The sequence below is a fragment of the Lepisosteus oculatus genome, chromosome 2 (assembly GCF_040954835.1).
Source record: "Lepisosteus oculatus isolate fLepOcu1 chromosome 2, fLepOcu1.hap2, whole genome shotgun sequence".
In the NCBI taxonomy this organism is placed as follows: domain Eukaryota; kingdom Metazoa; phylum Chordata; class Actinopteri; order Semionotiformes; family Lepisosteidae; genus Lepisosteus; species Lepisosteus oculatus.
This window is the reverse complement of record NC_090697.1, coordinates 33,446,753-33,465,033: the sequence shown is the minus strand read 5'-3', so window position 1 is coordinate 33,465,033 and position 18,281 is coordinate 33,446,753. Positions and strand designations below refer to the sequence as shown.

Genomic DNA, 18,281 nt, shown 5'->3' with positions numbered 1-18,281 from the left:
ATATCTGATTCGAGCCAAAAAAATCTCATGTATATTCATTAAAGGCTTTTATGTTTCTCTCTGCTGAGACTCAAATGCATTATTTCTGACTCACTAAAAGCTCACTATGAAGCTCCTCAGCTATTATAGGATCTGTAGGCCTCTCATCCATCGGATATGACAGAAAGGGATCAAATGTCTGAAGAGTGCTCAGGTAATTGATGAAATGTTCGAAGAACTGTGCTGTAAAATCAGGACATGGCGCAACGGTGCTTCCAGATGTTCCCATTGACTTTTTCCATCAGAAAGTGGAACCTATGGTCCCTATGGAATGTGTAGCAAATTCTGCTTCTGTGCACTACATGATTTTCCTGATGCAGTTGTTTGAATAAGACAACTGACTAGATACTGTACATCCCCTTTCCAAAGACAGAGACTACATACAGACACGTGAAAACAAAGTTTTCAAATAAGGTAACACCGGAACAAATTGTTGTAAATGTACCTTTTTTGCCCTTAGTTTCGTTTGGCTCAATTAAATACATCTTTTCCATGATTCAGAAGGTACCGTTCTCCCCTTTGTCAGAAGTGCCGTGTTTAAACAGATCCACCAGAGGAACTCATGTGTGTGATAAACAAAGTCCATTGGTTATGGCCTCACAGCTTGAATCCTTTTGAGAGACTGCACATTTCAGGCTGTAGTAATCATAGCCCAACACTCTTAGAAACAAAGAGGTATGTATGTTTTCACAGCTGTGCTGCAGTTCATATTGAAGTAGACTTTGGAATGCTCTGGGGCTCCCATTAAAGAGATTAGACATTCCCAAGCATGGAGAAAGCACATCTTGAGTTTCAAATGAAGCTTGATCCACACAAATGACCAACAAAGAGGAACTATAAAATACAAAATATTTGGAATTTGTTCCAAAAGCAGATTAATTAACAAAAGTCAGAAAGTAGAGAGACTCACTTTCTTATTTTCTTAAAAGATGCAAGTGAATCCACATTCAAAACAAAGATCCCCACAGTTTACACACACATACATCTACATATACTGGTAAATGTATTTATATAACCAGTTTGTATGTACTGTACACAGCTGCATTATTCTAACTTCACAATGTGTTCAAAAACATTCTCTGGTGTTCTATTGCTTCTGTTTTTTCCTGTTTCCTTTCAATAGTTTAGTTTAAAAAGACTCATTTGCGACTTATCTGTGATCTACGAATATATAAGTCATTGGCATTAAGGGTGGCACTTTGCTCTGTCTGCAAAAAAAGAATACATCTGTGATAATCTGTTTATTTGATCCCATTATGTGAATTGTTATATAAACACCATTCAGAGCCATCCTTCTAAACTGCAAGACTGTTTAATGGTTTCTAACTATATTTTCTAGAAGCACTCCTACAGAAATTAAAAGGAAACAAGGCACTCAGCCCCCATCTTTTCTAGAATCCCTCTCAATCCAATGTCTTTTCAACGGTGCAAAACTGTGGTGTTGTTGATATCTGACACTTTGCCTGTTGTTCTAGATGACAAGGAAGTGAACTCATTCTGCCCTTCAAGAGCCAATTGCTCAGACGTACTGAGAAAACAACTCTGGACTTGTACTTGAGCCACCTCTAAATCTCCTGGTAGCAGTATGGAAAGTATGGTGTGCAATGTGTGGAGGTAAGCTGCTGGACATGAAAGCATGCTCTGGCAAGAAAGAAGTGCTGCAGAAAACCCCTTGCTTCTTTACAGAACAAGTGTTAATAATATACTTTTTATTGCTTTGCTGCTGGGCTTTGAGTTAGCTGTAGCTTTTGGACTGGGTTTAGTTTCTAATGACCTAGTTTCATCTACACTCAGAGAATTGGTGTTGTCAGATATGCTCTCCTTTTCAGAAAATAAATACTCTCAACCCTGCTCTTGAAAGCAATCGAATAGCTTAATTATTTGCCAAGGAAACCAATCATACAGCTCTTACTGCATCTGAGAAAACTTGACAATACACTATTAATAATCTTACACACCTTTTTTTGTGAACCTAATACTTTGCATTGGAACCAAAAAAATATATTATTCTGTAGTCTGACCATAATTCTTTCTGTCACATGCCTGCAGTATATCTTACCCAAGTTATATGATGAGTTTCATTGAAAGCTTTTTTTTCTTTCTACTCATGTAGTCAGCCAGTTTTGAATAGGGACCAGGGTATTGTCAAAGTATGAACAGTTGCTTGCATCATAGACACAGAACTTTGCAAAACCTCTTAAGTCACTGTTGGTTTTGCAATAACCAATCAGGCAGCTCAGTTTGGAATGGTGACCTGGTCAAGGTAGTGTCTGGATGGCATGATGCATATGCACTTCTCAATGATGGACGTCACTGTTCTCTCCTTCTCCTGATCTGTGCTCCTCTACCATCTATCTCTAAATTGTTTTGAAAGCCTTGTCTCCTATCACTATTAAATATCTTGTAATTAAATATCTGTGAGAGGGAATTTATAGCGACAGATACAATTCATCTGAAGTCAAATGAAACCATTTTGATTACACACAGAAACCATTAGTAATGATGTGATCTTTGAAATTATATATTTGCACATTGTAAGATTTCGTGTTGCTATAGAAAAGGGGTTGAATACTCATGCAATTGAGAATCTTCTGATTTTCTTTAAAAATGGAATTCATTTGCACATTATCAGAATTATACAGTATAAGCTTTATTCTGGAGTGGATTTAGAATTGACACAATCATGTTTTGAAGTGTCTTGATTTCAAGCTCTAAAAGTAACAATGTGGAATCTTGGCAGGGGAATGAATAGTTTTGCAAGGCACAGGGTAAATGTGCCTTGCAAAACCCCTCTGTGATGTCATCTGGCCTTTTAAGCAGACACATTTTTTTTGACCCAGTTCAGTTCTTCCAACAAAGATCCACTCATCTTGCTATAGTATGTGTCTGACTTACTGCTATTTCTAGGACAAGTCGTAACAAATCATAACTTGTGCTCAGTAAATGTATTTACTACATCAATTTTAATGGTATGGAGGATTCCATACATACAGAGTAAGGTCAAGAAATATTTTAATACCTGTTGGTGAAACTGATATTCTCTAAAAATGTGCGAATCTACTGTAAAACAGAAACTTAAAAGTGGATGTACAGTTACTGTTTAACAAAACAGCAACTAAAATGAAATACAAAGGATTATTCATTTATGAGAACGGTGAGTCTCTTGGGTTAAATCATGGTGCTAAAGAACGCCATCAGCAATAATTCAGCAAACTTTAGTCCACATTTGTAACACAAATACTACAGCACTAACATAGCAGTTTTCATCCCTTGCTGTGTTTACTATGTATAAACAAGTCTGAATGTTTACCTTCACATTGTTTCTGCAAACCTATTATTGCAAGTAGTCATTAAGAGCCCTTTCTTCAGGGATACACATTTCAATAAAACCAAGCATGAATTTATTAACCTTGTACGAAAAAAGAAAACATGACATGCTTTTATATGACATGCTTCAGTGTTAAAACCAGCACAGCAGAAGAGTTTCCAAAGAAACAACATTTTTTGTAGATAATGATGTACATATTTGATATGCCATTCCATTGTTTTCTATCACAGGAAAATAAGATCTGTCGACAGAAATACATTGGAAGTTTGCTTTTTTGATAATACAATAAAGTATAATACATTTCTGCAAACTTTTATCCATAATGTTTACAGAGCAGCAGATTTATGCTATTTGTCGATTTAATTTACCAGGACATCTTAACTCCTACTTTCTAGGATGGAAATGAATATTTACCTGGGTTCAATTCCTGTGTGGAGTTTGTACTGTATGTTCAGTATGTGTTTGCATGGGATTCCTTTGGGTGATCCAGTTTCCTCCCACAGTCCAAAGCCAAAAAGTGGCCCCAAGAGAGAGTGTGTGCATGTTTGTGTCTTTGTGTCTACCCTGTGATTGACTGGAGTCCTGTCCAGGGTACAGTATATCCTGCCTTGCACCACGTGGAAAAAAAAGGTTGGAAAGTGAATGGAGGGCTGTGTTGTCTAATAGTATCAGTAGTAAGATTTTATGGATTCATTTCCAACTATAAATGCAACTAAAGTGCATTTCTTAAAAATGTTCTCACTATATGTGGTTTCTACTCCCAAGGTAGAAAACAAGGGGTCCTTGTATTCTTTATTTTCTCTTCCTGTGATTTCCTCAAGTTTAGAATGATGCAAGACATGGATATGACATGTCTTGGACACTTTAACACCGTTCCCTGTTTGATGTTTGAGCAATGGCAAGTGGTCTTATCAAAATGTCTTTATTTCCTGTGTATGCAATTATGGCAATTATGAACAAAGAATGAAAAATGTAAATTAGAAATTCTGCAAATGATGCCCAGTTACTCAGAAAAATAAAATGGCATACAAGATTTACATCAAGGTAGAAATACACCACAATCCACTACTTTACATTCCTGCTTGGGTCTCTCATTGAAGGTGGGGACAGCTTCTAGCTTTTCCAGGACCTCTGTGCCCTCAATCACCTGCCTATTAAAAGGAGAGAGAGTTCTCATGTTTTTGTGCTATACTTTATGTTTTTTACATCATACAGTAATTTGTCTTCTTATCAGTTTCCTCCATGAATTACATAAATAATAGGGTGTCATGGATTGAGTCTTTGTTTAATTACAAAGTGCTAAACATTCTAACACAAAAGTTATCTTACTGTTATAGTTTTGACTGTCAAATGTGCATAAAAGTCTTTTTAAAATAGAATAACTGTCCAAGTCTCATGTTATAAAGCTGCATTTCAATTAATGTTCCCTTTACACACAGCATGTACAGTTCCTGAAGGCTCTGTGCTTACAAACAAACTAAAGGAAAATTGTGATGCTAGTATCTTGTTGTGCTAATTAGGATAAATTGTTAAGCTACGTTTTAAAGTCAAATCTCCTATAACTGCCAGTTTTCCACAGATGCAGACTCAAATGTAGAAATAAAAGATGTCTAAAAGATTAAATCTAGCATTACCCACACAAAATAAGAACAAAGTAGAAGATAAACATACCCAAAAGCAACATATTTTCTGTCCATCCAGGTGGCTGGCTGCAGTGTAATAAAGAACTGAGACCCGTTTGTGTGGGGTCCTTTGTTGGCCATCCCCAGTATCCCTCTTTTACTGTGAGAGACCGCAAAGCTTTCATCTTTAAAAACAGAGAACAGACAGCCATATACTTTGGAGGCAGACCCAACTCTTAGAATACTAAATCCTGCAATTAGCATACAGCAGATACAGTTTTTGCTTGCCTAGAGTGATAGTGGTGCACTGTCAGTCTGTCAGGAGTATGATCAGGATTGCTTCCAATTTATAAAATAAAGACTACGTGTCCTGTTAAAATCATAGAAAGATAATGCAACTAATTACTTTGCAATGTAAAGCGGTATGAACATACATTTCTAAACATTTTTTAAGTCATCCACAGATCTTAAGGACTTTGAAAATTGTTAATGAATGGTCGATAGAAATTGAATAGCATCATCTGCTGGTAAAAGCCCAGTAGTTCAAGGAGCAGTTTAAAAAGATGATGTTCTGTACCTTCAAAGGTTGGCCCATAAATGGACTGTCCACCATTTCCTTTACTACCTGGTGAAATGTCTGTAACACAAGAATTTTAACAAAGCAAAATCTATTACTATTTATAAATCTACAACAGCTGGACTTGATTATCAAAAGAAATATATTATTCATTATTCATTGTGGAACAATATTGAATGATAAAAAGTAAACTTCTGAATTTGCATTATGTGTTAAAGTGAAATATTTTATGTACTTCTTTTAATCAATAATGAATAATAAGGAATAAATATAAATACATAATACAAAGCATCAGTTTCAAAACTCAACATAACTCAAAGATAATTCATTTTTTATTCATTCTTTTTAACTCAAGAGGTTAAAATGTTGCAAGTTAAGTTGAACTTTTTTCAAAGCTAGCCTTTTCCAAAGTTAACTTTTTCCAAAGTTAAACTGTTATATATAGTAAAGCCAGAGTGCAACCTCACCTCCACCTTGAATCCAGCCATTGGAGACCACTCGATGGAATATGGATCCCTTGTAAGTTAACTGAACATTTCTTGGAGATAAACCTGCCCCTCCTGTACAAAGCTCTTTAAAATTCTTGCTAGTCTTTGGACACAGATCTGAAAAAAGCTAAGGATAATGACTGTCATTCACTGTTGCTGGTACATTTTCAAATCAACCACTTTTGCTTCGTACGTTAAATTTACGTACCTCAAATAATAACCTCCCTACAGCGTTTCCTTCGATTGCAATGTCCATGAATACAAATGTGTGCTGCAAATGAAGAACAAGAAAAGACATTGAGCATCTCAAAGTTAAAGAACCTCTTACCTGCACCGTCTTGGGACACCATTAATATCATTTATACTTTATTTCGCTAACAACTTTATCTTAGGCATCTTACATTCAAAACAGACAACCATATAAACATACATATGAACTTTAGATTGGTCACAAATGAGAGCACGCCACTGGGCCCATCTAACCCATTTGGTAGTGAGTAGTCAATTGGTTTAAGGATCTTGAAAGAAAGCAGGGTATCGGCTTCAACGTCTGCTGAGTAGCTTGTTCCACATGCCCACAACCTTTAGGGTAAAGAAGTGCCTCCTCTTCTCAGTTTTAAATGCACTTCTACTTTCAGAATGAGCAAAGACAATGATTCCTGATGAGGGTCACAGTAACCTTTAGTCTAGCCTGGTGGCTTAGTTTGCAAGGTGAGACCTTATCCTGGACTCCAGTGCATGGTGGGCACAGACAGGGACAAATATAGAGACAACAATTAACCTGACCAGCACGTCCTTGTGAGGTGGGAGGTAACTGAAGCACCTCGGGAAAACCAACACAGACATGGGAGAACATGCAAACTTCACACAGAAGGATCCGCTGCCCCAAATCAAACCCAGGACCCCAGAACTGTGAGGTAGAAGTGCATGCCACCATACCACCCTCACACAGCACAATGAAATCCATTGTGCACAGTTGACACAAAATGCAAACGGATGACAGTTATCATCCTTAGCATATTTACATAAATATTCTTATTATTATTTAGCTTTGTTTGTGCATTGGTTTTTGTCATTGTTGCTTTTATTTTCCTTCAAAAACACATGTGCAAAATAATCATTCAAGGACTACAGACTAAACACAGGGCTTGGAATCTGTAAGGCTGCTTGAGAAAAAGCCGGGTCCTTGCCTTCGTGTTAATCAGGTGTTTGGAATAGAAGTCTTCTGTCAGAGCGAGGTACAGAGCCCGCGGCCGGACGAAGCTGAAATCCCATTGTTCTTCTGCCCAGCTTTTTAAATCTTTCTCATCTCCGAGAAGCGTGCCGTTCAGGAAGCACATCAGACTGGACGAAAACTGCCACACCTCTCCTTTAAGTTGCTTTTGAAAGAAAAAAAAAACATTTTCGTATGCACACTAACAACTGACGTTAAAACGGAATTTAATGTAATAACCAAATCTATTTTCGACATTGGGGGGACACAACATACGGTATATCGGTATATAATCGTAACATCTCCACCTTCACCCTCTTGAAAGAGAAACAAACTCACCTTTTTCTTATTATTTAAATATTCATACCAGGCACACTCCAGTAATGGACGAAGCACGGGTTCGGAGAACGAAGAGGGAAACTTCTGCTTCAGACCCTGTTCATAACGCAGTCATTAGTTAACCGATTCATTAACTTGAAAATAAGGCATCTTAAAAAACATAAAACTACAACCGCTGTGCATAGCCATTGACATTTTTTCTTATTTGATTAAAATGTCACAATTAGCATTTTATTTCCAGCAGCCTTAAAAAATTCACTTTACAGAAAATCTCCCCGCGGTGTGTAGTTTTGGGGGCACGGTTGCTCCAACAGCGCCGGTTTAACTGTTCAGCTAAGAATTACCTCTGCTATGCACTTGGCGATCTGAAAACTAGGCTCTTTCATCAGACCCACAATTTCCACCTGCACCTCGGAAGCCATGGCTGGCTTTGCAGCGCACAGCCTGGCGCCGCTGTCAACAAACCCGGCGTCTCCAAGCAACTGCGGAGCCTCTTCAGTTGAGCCCCGGAGTCTGAAGACGCTCCTGAAGTTCAGCCACGGCTTTCAGGTCACTGCTGCAGACACGGAGCTCCGGAGATTTACACTACGAAAACTACGAAGTGGTAACGAAAGATTTTAATGTCCCGGCTTTCCGGTCAACGAAGAAACCACCACTCGATTTCCTTTTAAATTAAAAGCTTTGCTCCATCAGTTTACGTCCTACTGTAGCTACGTTGAACAGTACATTAAACAGCAAAAAGAGAAAAATGAATTCATGTTGTGCGTAAATTGTTTTTCAAAGGATTTACAATTCACAAAATCCAGAATTTAACTGAAAAGGTTTACTTAATACAATATAGACGTGAAATCGATGAAATCGGTGGGTGCTGCTCAATTGGGGTGGTGATGGTGGAGGGGAGTCTGCATTACCTGTAAAGCGCTTTCAGTGGAGTGTCCAGAAAAGTGCTATGTAAGTGTAAGGAATTATTATAGATTAAAATGGAATATTTTGTTTTTTTAAGATGAAGTTAAAAATAAACTCAGTAGACCATATTCGTGATAAAACATTTAATTTTCATCTGTAAGATTAGATTTATTAATGCAGTGTTTAAGAACTGTTTACAGTAGAAAATGTTAACCTCGATATAACTTGGATATGAATTACAAAGTATTGCCATTACAAAACAGTAATGCAAAATGTTAAAATTATATTGTCTGAATATTTCCAATTTAAATACGAAGACACTTTTAATTATTATATAATGAACAGTTTTGATAATTATAGCACTAAAAAAGATGGATAAGTATACCATGCAGGTTTTTTGTCTGCAAAAAGTTTTCAAATACCTTTAATGAACTGTACAATACTTTCCACCAACCAATAAATATACAGTTATTTCCACTATAAAATTCAAGAACATTTGCATTTAAATATATTTTACAAGACAGTGATTTTATGATTTTATTTTTGTACCAATCTTATTTTTCATTCTACGCTCCACTCTTTTTCATGCACATCGTCGAGCTTGTGATTACTGCATTCAAAAACCTTTTTGGGATAACTGAAAACAAATATTGCACACTTTAATTTGGTTTGTACTACATAAGAACAGTTACGAATGAGAGGAGGCTGGTCACCCCATCTCAGTTGTTTGTATGGTAGCAGCTTACTGATCCAAGGATCCAGTCTCATCCATTATCTTGATGGATCCCCACAACATGACTCAGCAGTTTGTTCCAGACCACCACAACCCTTTGTGTACGGTAGTGCTTCCAGATTTCAATGCTACATACAATTCGACTTGGTTTCAACTGGTGCTAATGCAGTCCTTCAGGTTGGCTTTGTGAAAACGTTTTATTGATTTTAAATTTGATTATCAAGTCCTAGACGGTCTCCTCTTTGCTATTAAAAAGAATTTACGTTACTTTAAACCATGTAAGACACGCCTTTAGGCCACAAATTAACATTGCTGCCCATCTTTCAGCTTATTCCTGAGCAGCAGTTTCACACATGCTGCTTTTTATCCAAGATCATTTACATTTAAAGCAAATGCTGAAGAGTAAAAATTAATCTTCCTAACTGGCCAGAAGAAGACAAGCTTTTAGGACAGAAAATGAAAAAGGATATACAGTATTTCTCCTCTGCAGCACAAGCCCTCAACTTTCATCAAAACGCACTCAGCAGTAGCACAGGAGCATCATGGCTCTTGAACACAGCTGGCAACAGGCGTTCAATAGCTCTGAACATGCTGTACAAGCTCTGGGGTTCAGCCACTCTGAAGCAGAGATTTACAGAATAATTAACTGATTGTGCTCCCTTTTCCTCAGCTTCTTTTTTTGCAATCCATTCCTTGCGTTAAAAATCTGGGGTATCCGTGCCATCTGTCAGTTCTTCATTTTGCATAAGAAGTAATCCAACCATGAAATTCCATTGAACATTTTTTATCATTTCATGAAAAAATGTTTAATGAAATCGCAACTGTTAAATTTACCCACTGACAAAAAAGCTAAGTCTTCAAATGTTTCTTTTATATCTTCAACATAGATCTTGAAATGTTCTTCAAATGTAATAGTGGATACTAGAAAAGTGTTTGTAGAATAAAAGATAAGGCAGCTATCAAGCTAACATTTAAAAATAAAAAGCTGGTAAAAGTCGCAAGTTACAAACAATGGGGAATTTACTACCCTTCCATTACTGAAACAAGTCTGTTTTTTTACGGAATCCCTAAGGATTAGATCAATCCTTTCACCCTTCAGTTTTGTGGGGTTATGCTGGTGGTGTAAAGGTAGGAGACAGTTCCTGCCTGGATTTGGAACGTCTGCCCTTGAATCTGGTGACTGGGGATCTGCTGTGTCGGCTGGCTGATGGAAATGGGCTGCGTTGTCTGGCTGCTGATGTGTATAGCTTGTCCCTGCTGCTCTCGGCTGATCTGGAGCTGCTGAGCCTGAGGCTCTTGGGTAAGGGGGATCTGCTGAGTGGGCTCCCGCAGTAGGTGAAGAGGCTGTGTGGACCGCTGGGTGATGTGCACTTGCTGAGGCGTCCCGTGGTGGGCCTGGAGATGTTCCATGGCCTCCTTGGTGAGAGTGATGACATGCATCTGCTCGGGCTGCCCCGAGGTGACCTGACTCTCCATGACACTGATAGCCTGGATCTGCTCGGGCTGCTCCCCCTGGGTGACCAGCGCCAGGTTCTGCACGTGCGGCGAAGGCTGAGTCAGCAGGGTCAGACCCGACGCCTGCTCTGGTGTCAGATTCTCCGTGTCGTCCGCAGTGATGATGCTTATTCCCTGCTCCTGCCCCGGCACGAAGTTGATGTTGTCCACCTCCCCAGTGACGACCAGCTGAATCTCCTGCTCCCCCGATGTGGGGAGCTGGTACTGTTGCAGCTGCAGAATGCTGCGCACCTCTTCCACCCCCATATCGCTCTCCGAAGAGGTGACTTGTCGGGGAGCGTCTGTGGGCCTCTCCTTGTTGTGCGTCTTGGTGTGAGCTTTCAGGTTGTCTAGACGTGCGAAGGAGAGGCTACAGAATGAGCAGGTGAACGGCTTCTTTCCTGTGTGGGAAGCCACATGGCGTCGCCTGGCACTGGGGTCCGAGAAGGACTTGCTGCAGACACTACACACGTATGGCTTTTCTCCTCTGTACAAGAACACATGGAAGTGGGGACATATTCAGCAGCTGATCGTGTTTAAACAGATTCGTTGAGAAAAAGAAAAATCAAAAGCTTGCCAAAAGTCATCTCATGAAGTTAAAAGGCAAAAGAAGCAGCATTCATAGGTTCAAGTAAATTGTGGGGGCTCTTGAGTGTCCCAATCAGGAAAACAGATTGAGCATTACAATCTAGTTTTAATGAGTTGGAGTCTGGATCATGTCACCAGCCTGTTGTAAGCAGGAATTCCCAAGCAATGGCGTACAATTGCCTCAGCACTGCCAGGAGCAGGGCTGGGGCAGATCTGGGACTGCAACCTCCGAGTTAGCCTTGCAACATACTTAAAGGCTATAGTGATGTCAGTGAAGGATATGCTTTCCCTCCAATAAGAGCTGAACCTCCTGTACATCACTGCAGGGCTGACAGGGTGTCACAACATGAATGACTGCATACATAGGCAGTTCAGAGCACAGAGGTCACCGCTGTGAGCTAACATGTTTGTTTTACAGTTCTACATGGGTATATGATAAAACAAAGGCCATTCTAAATGTAAAATTATAAGTCATTTATAGACAATACCTTTTCTAGTTCATTTAAAAAAGCAAATAAGTTAATAAGCCTTTATGCCATGCAGTTTTTCTGAGGCAAGAAAGCAGAAACGGACCAGCTGCACGTTTGAACAGTGTGATGTATGTCTCAGCCTGTGCCCACTGTGCCTCTCACCTGTGAATTCTGATGTGAGTCTGCAGCGTGCTCTTGGCTGTGAAGCACTTCCCACAGATCTCACAGGTGAACGGCTTCTCCCCTGTGACAAGGTTGAAAAACAGTTCAGGATTCGAGTGCAGAATTAACAACTGCAACTGCAATTTACTACACATAAGAAATAACCTTTTTCAAGGTCCTTAATTTAGGAGAATTAAAGGCAATGTCACAATTTTCCTTAGTATGATGCAGTGCCCAGACACTTTATTAGAGATTTTTTTTCTTGCAGTTTATGTGGAAACATTGTGATCTAGACCTAAAGATGCCAAAAGTTTGACCTGAGATTTGAACTCCGGCAAAGTCTAGTGTAGCTGTTAGTAAGAAATGTATCACAAATGGAGCACATTAACTATGGGCCTTCAGGGTGGTTTGATAGAAGGTACATAGGAAGCTAGTAAAGAGCGCATGAAGACACATGCACAGGCTGATTAAATTATAAAAACTGAAATCAACATATGTGCCTGTCTCCTACACAATTGATACATCTGTCATAATGAACACCCTAAGAGTAATTTCCTTTTCATCTGAGCATTGTTAAGCCTATAATATTTTATTAATCAAAAGTAAAATAGAACAAATTAGTATGCAAATCATTATTAAACAGTAAGTTTTTAAATCTCTTCTGAATCTTGCTCAATTAATCATTGTTACAAATTGTCACTTCAAAATCACATTTTTGGCTATATTCAATCATGTTTTGAAAGTGTCTACTGAAATTCCTAAAACACTATGTTTTGTCCAACAGGTTTTCTACAGAGAGCTCTTGGCGCATCACAAAATTTGAGCTCGTATTTCACAAAGAACATCTCTTAATCACACAGTTACTTGTGATCAAGTTTAAGTTAAACATTTAATATGTAGAAGTGAAATAATGAAAAACTCATTTAATGTGTATTTAATCTTGTGCCTTTCAGGAAAGTGTGAATGTAAGACTCATTACCTGTGTGTGTTCTCAGATGCTTCTTAAGCTGAGCTGCGTCCATGAATCTGCGGTTACATTGTGCACACTCGGGTAAAGGTTTTCCTATAGGCATCATAAGAAATTTATCAGTTTAGTAAATGCTTACTTTACATAAAAAGATATTATTTAAAAATGCTAAAAAGAAAGTGCAAAAAAAGTACATAGTAACATTACTTTCACAGTTAAAGCATGTATTCACACTGAACAGGGATCAAATTAGTCACTTTTTTATTTCACAAAGATATGAAGGTTTTGAATCCTTTACATTTTTGTCAGTGTTTTAAGATAAGACCTCTATATATCAAACAAATAAGCTACTCTATGCATGAAAGAAACATAACCAGTCTAAAATAATAATTTTGTCCAGACGTAAAGCAAGGCACATTAGTATCAAAAATCAGGGTGGAATCATGCGATGTCCATGGGTCTACCAAACCCCCAGGTTATATACTAAAGGCACCACATTTCTTTAGGTTTCTGGGAGAGGGAGTGAATTTTCAGAAAACTGACAGAGCCATGGAATACAAATACACATGTAGCAAAGTTCAGCACTCCACTCCATCATTTCACTCTGCTTCACTAACATAGATTTTTCTAAAAGCACAAAAATATTTTACTTCAGAAATTCACTCATCAACACGTGAAAAGTAGGTCAGTTTTAAGCCACAGACTGCACTTATTTTCCAGAAACAAGCTTCAGTACACAATTTTTGATGTTACATGATAGTAGAGCAAACCTCATAAATTACTACAAATATTTAAACTTGCAAGATTAACCACATAATTTCTATAAAACAATTTGCCAGAGTTGGAATGAAAATTTAACTACATATATATTTATATTTACAGAAAGGTACCTCTTGTGGAGAATTAGGCATTACCTGTGTGTAATCTATAATGACTCTTCAGCTGCCTCTTCTGACTGAAGGTCCGTCCACACTGATCGCAGCTAAACAATTTCTGCTCTGAAACAGCAAAAGCAACATGACATCTTAGGCTCAGCTAAAGTTTTTATTCTTTACAGTTAATATACCTTAAACAAAACAGGAAAGAAGACATTTCACAACTTTATTTGTAAGTTGCACATTTCAACGTGTCAGGTAGATATTTGATTAAGGAAGCTGATTTTACAGTAAATTATTTTAATGTTAACGCTTGCTCCTTTTATATACAATTAAAGTACATATAAATGAATCCTAAGTAATACCAGTTTCCTTTTGTAATGGGCAAATGTCTCCAGTCCTGGTACAGGAGGGCTGGTGTGTCTGGAGGTTACCAGAATCAGATCATTACTCTCTCAACTGGAGTTTAACTGTTTCTCCCAGCTCTTCAGGTGCTGCTGCTCTAGAGATTTATAAACCCTGCAGACATGGTTGCCCTATAAGACCAGGATTAGGTGCCCCAACTCTCATTAATTTATTAACAAATCGCAGTGACATTCTTCAGAGTTGCCAATACCACAGTGAGTACAGTATGTTGCAGGGAAAGGCACCTGTGTGCAGGCTCATGTGCTCGAGCAGAGAGTGCTTGGTGGACAGGGCCTTGGAACACACTGTACAGATGTAGGGCCTCTCCCCTGTGTGCATGCGCTGGTGCACCAGCAGACTGTGCTTCTGAGTGAAGCTTTTCCCACACTCGAAGCATCTGTAAGGCTTTTCCCCTGCAGACACAAAGACAACAAGAGGACATGGGAAACTCCATTGCAGTTGCTTTATCCCACACAAACAAATCAGTTAAACAAAATATGAACACAAAGTCTTGAGAAAGCCAATTTTAACTCAGTCCTTCTGTTCCAAATTCATACAATTTTGGTCAAGGTAACGATTTTTAACAGACTACCTTATTTGGCATCACAATTTATGGTATCAAAATGAGAGCAACGAATGCAGGCAGAAAATAAAATAAAAACTATCATGTTACAGCTACAAAATCTCTTATTTTGCGCAAATCCTCCTAGCATTAAAGTTAACATGCACATTATTCTCCAATGAAACAAGGCTGAGCTCATTTTAGCTCAAGGTTTCAGACACTCTGTGTGCCCTGTCCTGTATGACTCTTTGCCTCTTGTACTGAACAGTAAAATACAATTAAAAAAGGTTTCATTAAGACATTACGGGGTGCAAGCTTTGTAGTTGCTGAATGTATTTTTTAGCATCTGACAGGAAACATAACATTTTGTTTATGCTCACCAGTATGAGTTCTTTGGTGGATGGTTAAAAACAAATGGTTTTTGAAGACCTTTCCACATTGCTCACAACGTGCCTCTGTGTTTGGGTATTTCCTCTTCCTCCCTCGTTTCCCGGTCTGTCCCTGGTCAGAGACCTCTTCTCCTAACCGGAAACCATTTAATTTGAGAGGTGGCTTTATCTTACGCTTGCTGTAGCGGCTGTGCTGCAGCTTTTCTTTTTTAGGGTCATAGTCCACGTCCGTATCATTGGATAAATCTACGTGGACGTCTGAATCAGCTGTTTCTTCACCCTCCATGACCTCTGCTGAAACCTGCGGTGCTGCTGTCCTGTCAGTCATTTGAGCTCCGAGTCCTGTGCTTTCTGTTGCCTTGCTTGAGTCAGGAGATGCAACTGCAGAGACGTCTGCAATTACCTCCGTTTTTCTTGGACGGCCTCTTTTTCTTTTGGGCTTCGTGGGCTCCTCAGTATTTTGCTCTGCATGCGAGTCTCCTTTGTTTTCCTCGCTGGCCAGACGGGAGTGCTGACACTCTGTGTGCGCTTTCGCTAGGTCAGTCACTTTCAGGAACTGGGCCATGGCCAGGAGCTGCTCTCTCGTGTTCTCCTCCACTGACACATGGCCAGTGTAGATGAACTCCAGCACTGCTCTGAAAGAGCCTGCTGCCATCCCATCCAGCATGTAGACAGACTGGCCCACTTGGCCCTCAGCAGTGAACATGTGGGAGAAATACTCACTGCTGGCAGCCAGTAAGGCCTTGTGGGCCTTAAACTGCACATCCTCCACAATCAGAGTGATGTCACACAGTAAATCCTTCTTCCTGAGCTCCTCAAACCTGTTTAAGATTGTCTCCTTGTAGGCTTTTGAGGAAAGGACAAAAATAGAGGTTGGTGGGTTTTGCAGAGATTCCGACATCCTTCAATGTAGAAAATGATGGGTCTTAACGTACCTACAAGTCATGAAGATGAGAAAACAGCTCAGAAACAAGTATCTGTGACTATTTCAGCTTATCCGATGCAGTGATGGAAGACTGGCTTTCACAGATCACAGCAGTTATTATTTGAATGGGAATGTATTTTTTATATGACCAGCAGAGAGACATTATTGTGAAATTTTTACACTTCAATTTTAATCACAATGTTGTTAACCACAAAATCATTGGTGACATTATATAAGAGGAGTTCACATCATAAACTTGCTACAACTTGGATTCTGATCTTAGTATTGTTATCATACAAAAAGACATGATATGCATTGAAGTACTGCACTACTTTGACGCTGTACAGGTAGAGTCCAAATTATGTTTACAATTTACGGAAAATAGACTATGAATAAATAAGTAAGAGAAGTACAATGGAACAGAATGGAAACAGTGGAAACTTGAAAGCAATAGATTCTCCTTGAAGGTTAGAACAGATTAATGCCAACCATGCATACAGTACATGCTAGGTAAGAAACCACTGTGTCAAATGGTTAAGTGAATCTATTCAGAAAAGACTAAGGAGAAAAAAGCGCTTTCTAAAATGATTTAAAGAGAACAGAATCTAGTAAAAGAACAAAATAGAAAACAAAAAATATGGTAAAAAATATAGCAGAGAGACCAAGACAGAGAAAGAAATATTACATTTCAGGACAAAATTAATAAGAAAATGTTATTTCATTTGTGCCCATTTCTTGCAAAATAGGTTCTGGCTCCCCTGTAACCCAGAAGAGGCAGTTAGAAGATGGATGGATACGGGGACCTGATAAAAGTTTTCAAAATCTTCAAATCCATTAGCAAAGCCAACCTCTTAGAATACTGCAGAATCAACAATGGAAATCCACTTAAAACTATGAAAAGGAGGAACTTCTTTACTCAAACAGTTGGTTCTGGGAGAAGCTACACAACCAGGTTAGAAGAAGCCCATACACTGCCTTGTTTCAAGAAACAAAGAGATTAGATTGTTGGATCCTTTAATAGTTAATAGGAACCCTTGTTCTGGATAGCCCCCAAACTAATAGGTTCATGATTAATTAACATTTTTTAAACAATTTAATTTTTCTCAGTGAAATCTAGGGATAATCAATCATAACAAAAACATTTCTGCCTGGTATCTGTGATAACCTTGAGCCTTATCTGGAAGAACAGAGCCCAAAGTGACAACACACCATGTAGGACACCAGTCCCTTGCAGGGCAGACACATACAGTACACACAGGCACATAGGGGCCATTTAGAGGCACCAATTAATCTAGCTATCTCTGTGAGTCGGAAGGACAAGAGCAAGAAACTTCTCTTGTACTGGAAGACCATACAAACTGCACAGGACCCAAGAGATGTAAGACGGATGCTAGCTGCCTCACCATGTAGGTACAGTATAAGACCAAAATCCTAAGCTCTTAAACCCAAAGTAGTACAAATTGCTTGTCTGATACCTCTAGTTGAGAGAAACACACGATTTAGTAGCGTAATTTGCAGAATTTAGTGGATTAGAATTTTTTTGGCATCAAGTTAAGGTTTGTTTTTTAGACGCAAAATCCATAAAAATATTCTAAAAAACTACCCTTTCCAAGTACGTTATTTCTTTTGTGCATTAAATAATGCGACTTCGCGAATCATTTACAACAAGGGCAGTGAAGGTCTTTTCTAAAGTTCATCAACTGCAAATGTACTACAAAACCATACTGATTGAGTTGCTACATTTATCTGCATTACATTTAGAAACAGTATGAATTTAGAAAACACGTTGCAACTATGGTTGTACTGGACACATGACCAAGCCGCTCGTAAGTCCGTAAAACACGAATTTAACAGGAAAATCTGTTGACTGTCGTGCTTCTTTACTAACAAAAGGTTAAATCGTTAGCGGCAACACTCATTTCGGTTTAAACCGAGCGCCATGCCAGTGTCGTTTTCCAGCACACAGTGGTCTCCTTTTTTCGTTGCTTTTTGCGTTGAATACTTCCAGAATACCATCTGAAATTTTGCTTCCTTATTTCTCTTTCCCAGTTTCCCTCAAATCTGACAAACTCGGAGTATTCATAACCTTTTTTTCATATGCTTTTGAATAAGGAAATACAAAGCTTCCAGGACCTTACCTTATTAAAATGGCCACAGGCAGAAGAAACATCGCGAGATGTCATGCAGTGAGAGTTTGCG

General features: G+C 38.8%; 2 protein-coding genes across 3 annotated transcripts; both read right to left on the bottom strand.

Annotated features, from left to right (window-relative positions):
* Positions 1-3,423: 3,423 nt before the first annotated feature.
* ppil6 (peptidylprolyl isomerase (cyclophilin)-like 6) lies at positions 3,424-8,236 on the bottom strand. Its single transcript, XM_006626332.3, has 8 exons — positions 7,951-8,236; positions 7,607-7,702; positions 7,245-7,433; positions 6,263-6,325; positions 6,034-6,181; positions 5,567-5,626; positions 5,039-5,174; positions 3,424-4,518 (listed from the first exon to the last, which is right to left on the bottom strand). The coding sequence occupies exons 1-8, from the start codon at positions 8,026-8,028 to the stop codon at positions 4,407-4,409; spliced, it is 882 nt and encodes a 293-aa protein (XP_006626395.1). The 5' UTR covers positions 8,029-8,236; the 3' UTR covers positions 3,424-4,406.
* Positions 8,237-8,665: 429 nt separating this feature from the next.
* zbtb24 (zinc finger and BTB domain containing 24) lies at positions 8,666-18,281 on the bottom strand. Of its 2 annotated transcripts, XM_015356375.2 has the most exons (7): positions 18,221-18,281; positions 15,149-16,092; positions 14,452-14,619; positions 13,841-13,924; positions 12,939-13,022; positions 11,960-12,041; positions 8,666-11,226 (listed from the first exon to the last, which is right to left on the bottom strand). In XM_015356375.2, the coding sequence occupies exons 2-7, from the start codon at positions 16,056-16,058 to the stop codon at positions 10,341-10,343; spliced, it is 2,214 nt and encodes a 737-aa protein (XP_015211861.2). In that variant the 5' UTR covers positions 16,059-16,092; positions 18,221-18,281; the 3' UTR covers positions 8,666-10,340. The 2 variants fall into 2 exon arrangements, with proteins under 2 accessions (XP_015211861.2, XP_015211853.2); XM_015356367.2 differs by lacking the exon at positions 18,221-18,281 and having other exon boundaries at positions 15,149-16,703.

Bases quoted from the DNA above. Each gene is read 5' to 3' on its own strand.
- zbtb24 (XM_015356375.2), bottom strand. From the start codon at position 16,058: ATGTCGGAATCTCTGCAAAACCCACCAACCTCTATTTTTGTCCTTTCC. The intron at 12,042-12,938 runs GTAATGAGTCTT...ACCTTGTCACAG, and splicing joins GCATCTGAGAACACACACAG to GGGAGAAGCCGTTCACCTGT. The intron at 11,227-11,959 runs GTGAGAGGCACA...GTTCTTGTACAG, and splicing joins ACTCACATCAGAATTCACAG to AGGAGAAAAGCCATACGTGT.
- ppil6 (XM_006626332.3), bottom strand. From the start codon at position 8,028: ATGGCTTCCGAGGTGCAGGTGGAAATTGTGGGTCTGATGAAAGAGCCT. The intron at 7,703-7,950 runs GTAATTCTTAGC...CGTTATGAACAG, and splicing joins TCGCCAAGTGCATAGCAGAG to GGTCTGAAGCAGAAGTTTCC. The intron at 6,326-7,244 runs GCAAGGACCCGG...CTTCATTTGCAG, and splicing joins AACACCTGATTAACACGAAG to CACACATTTGTATTCATGGA.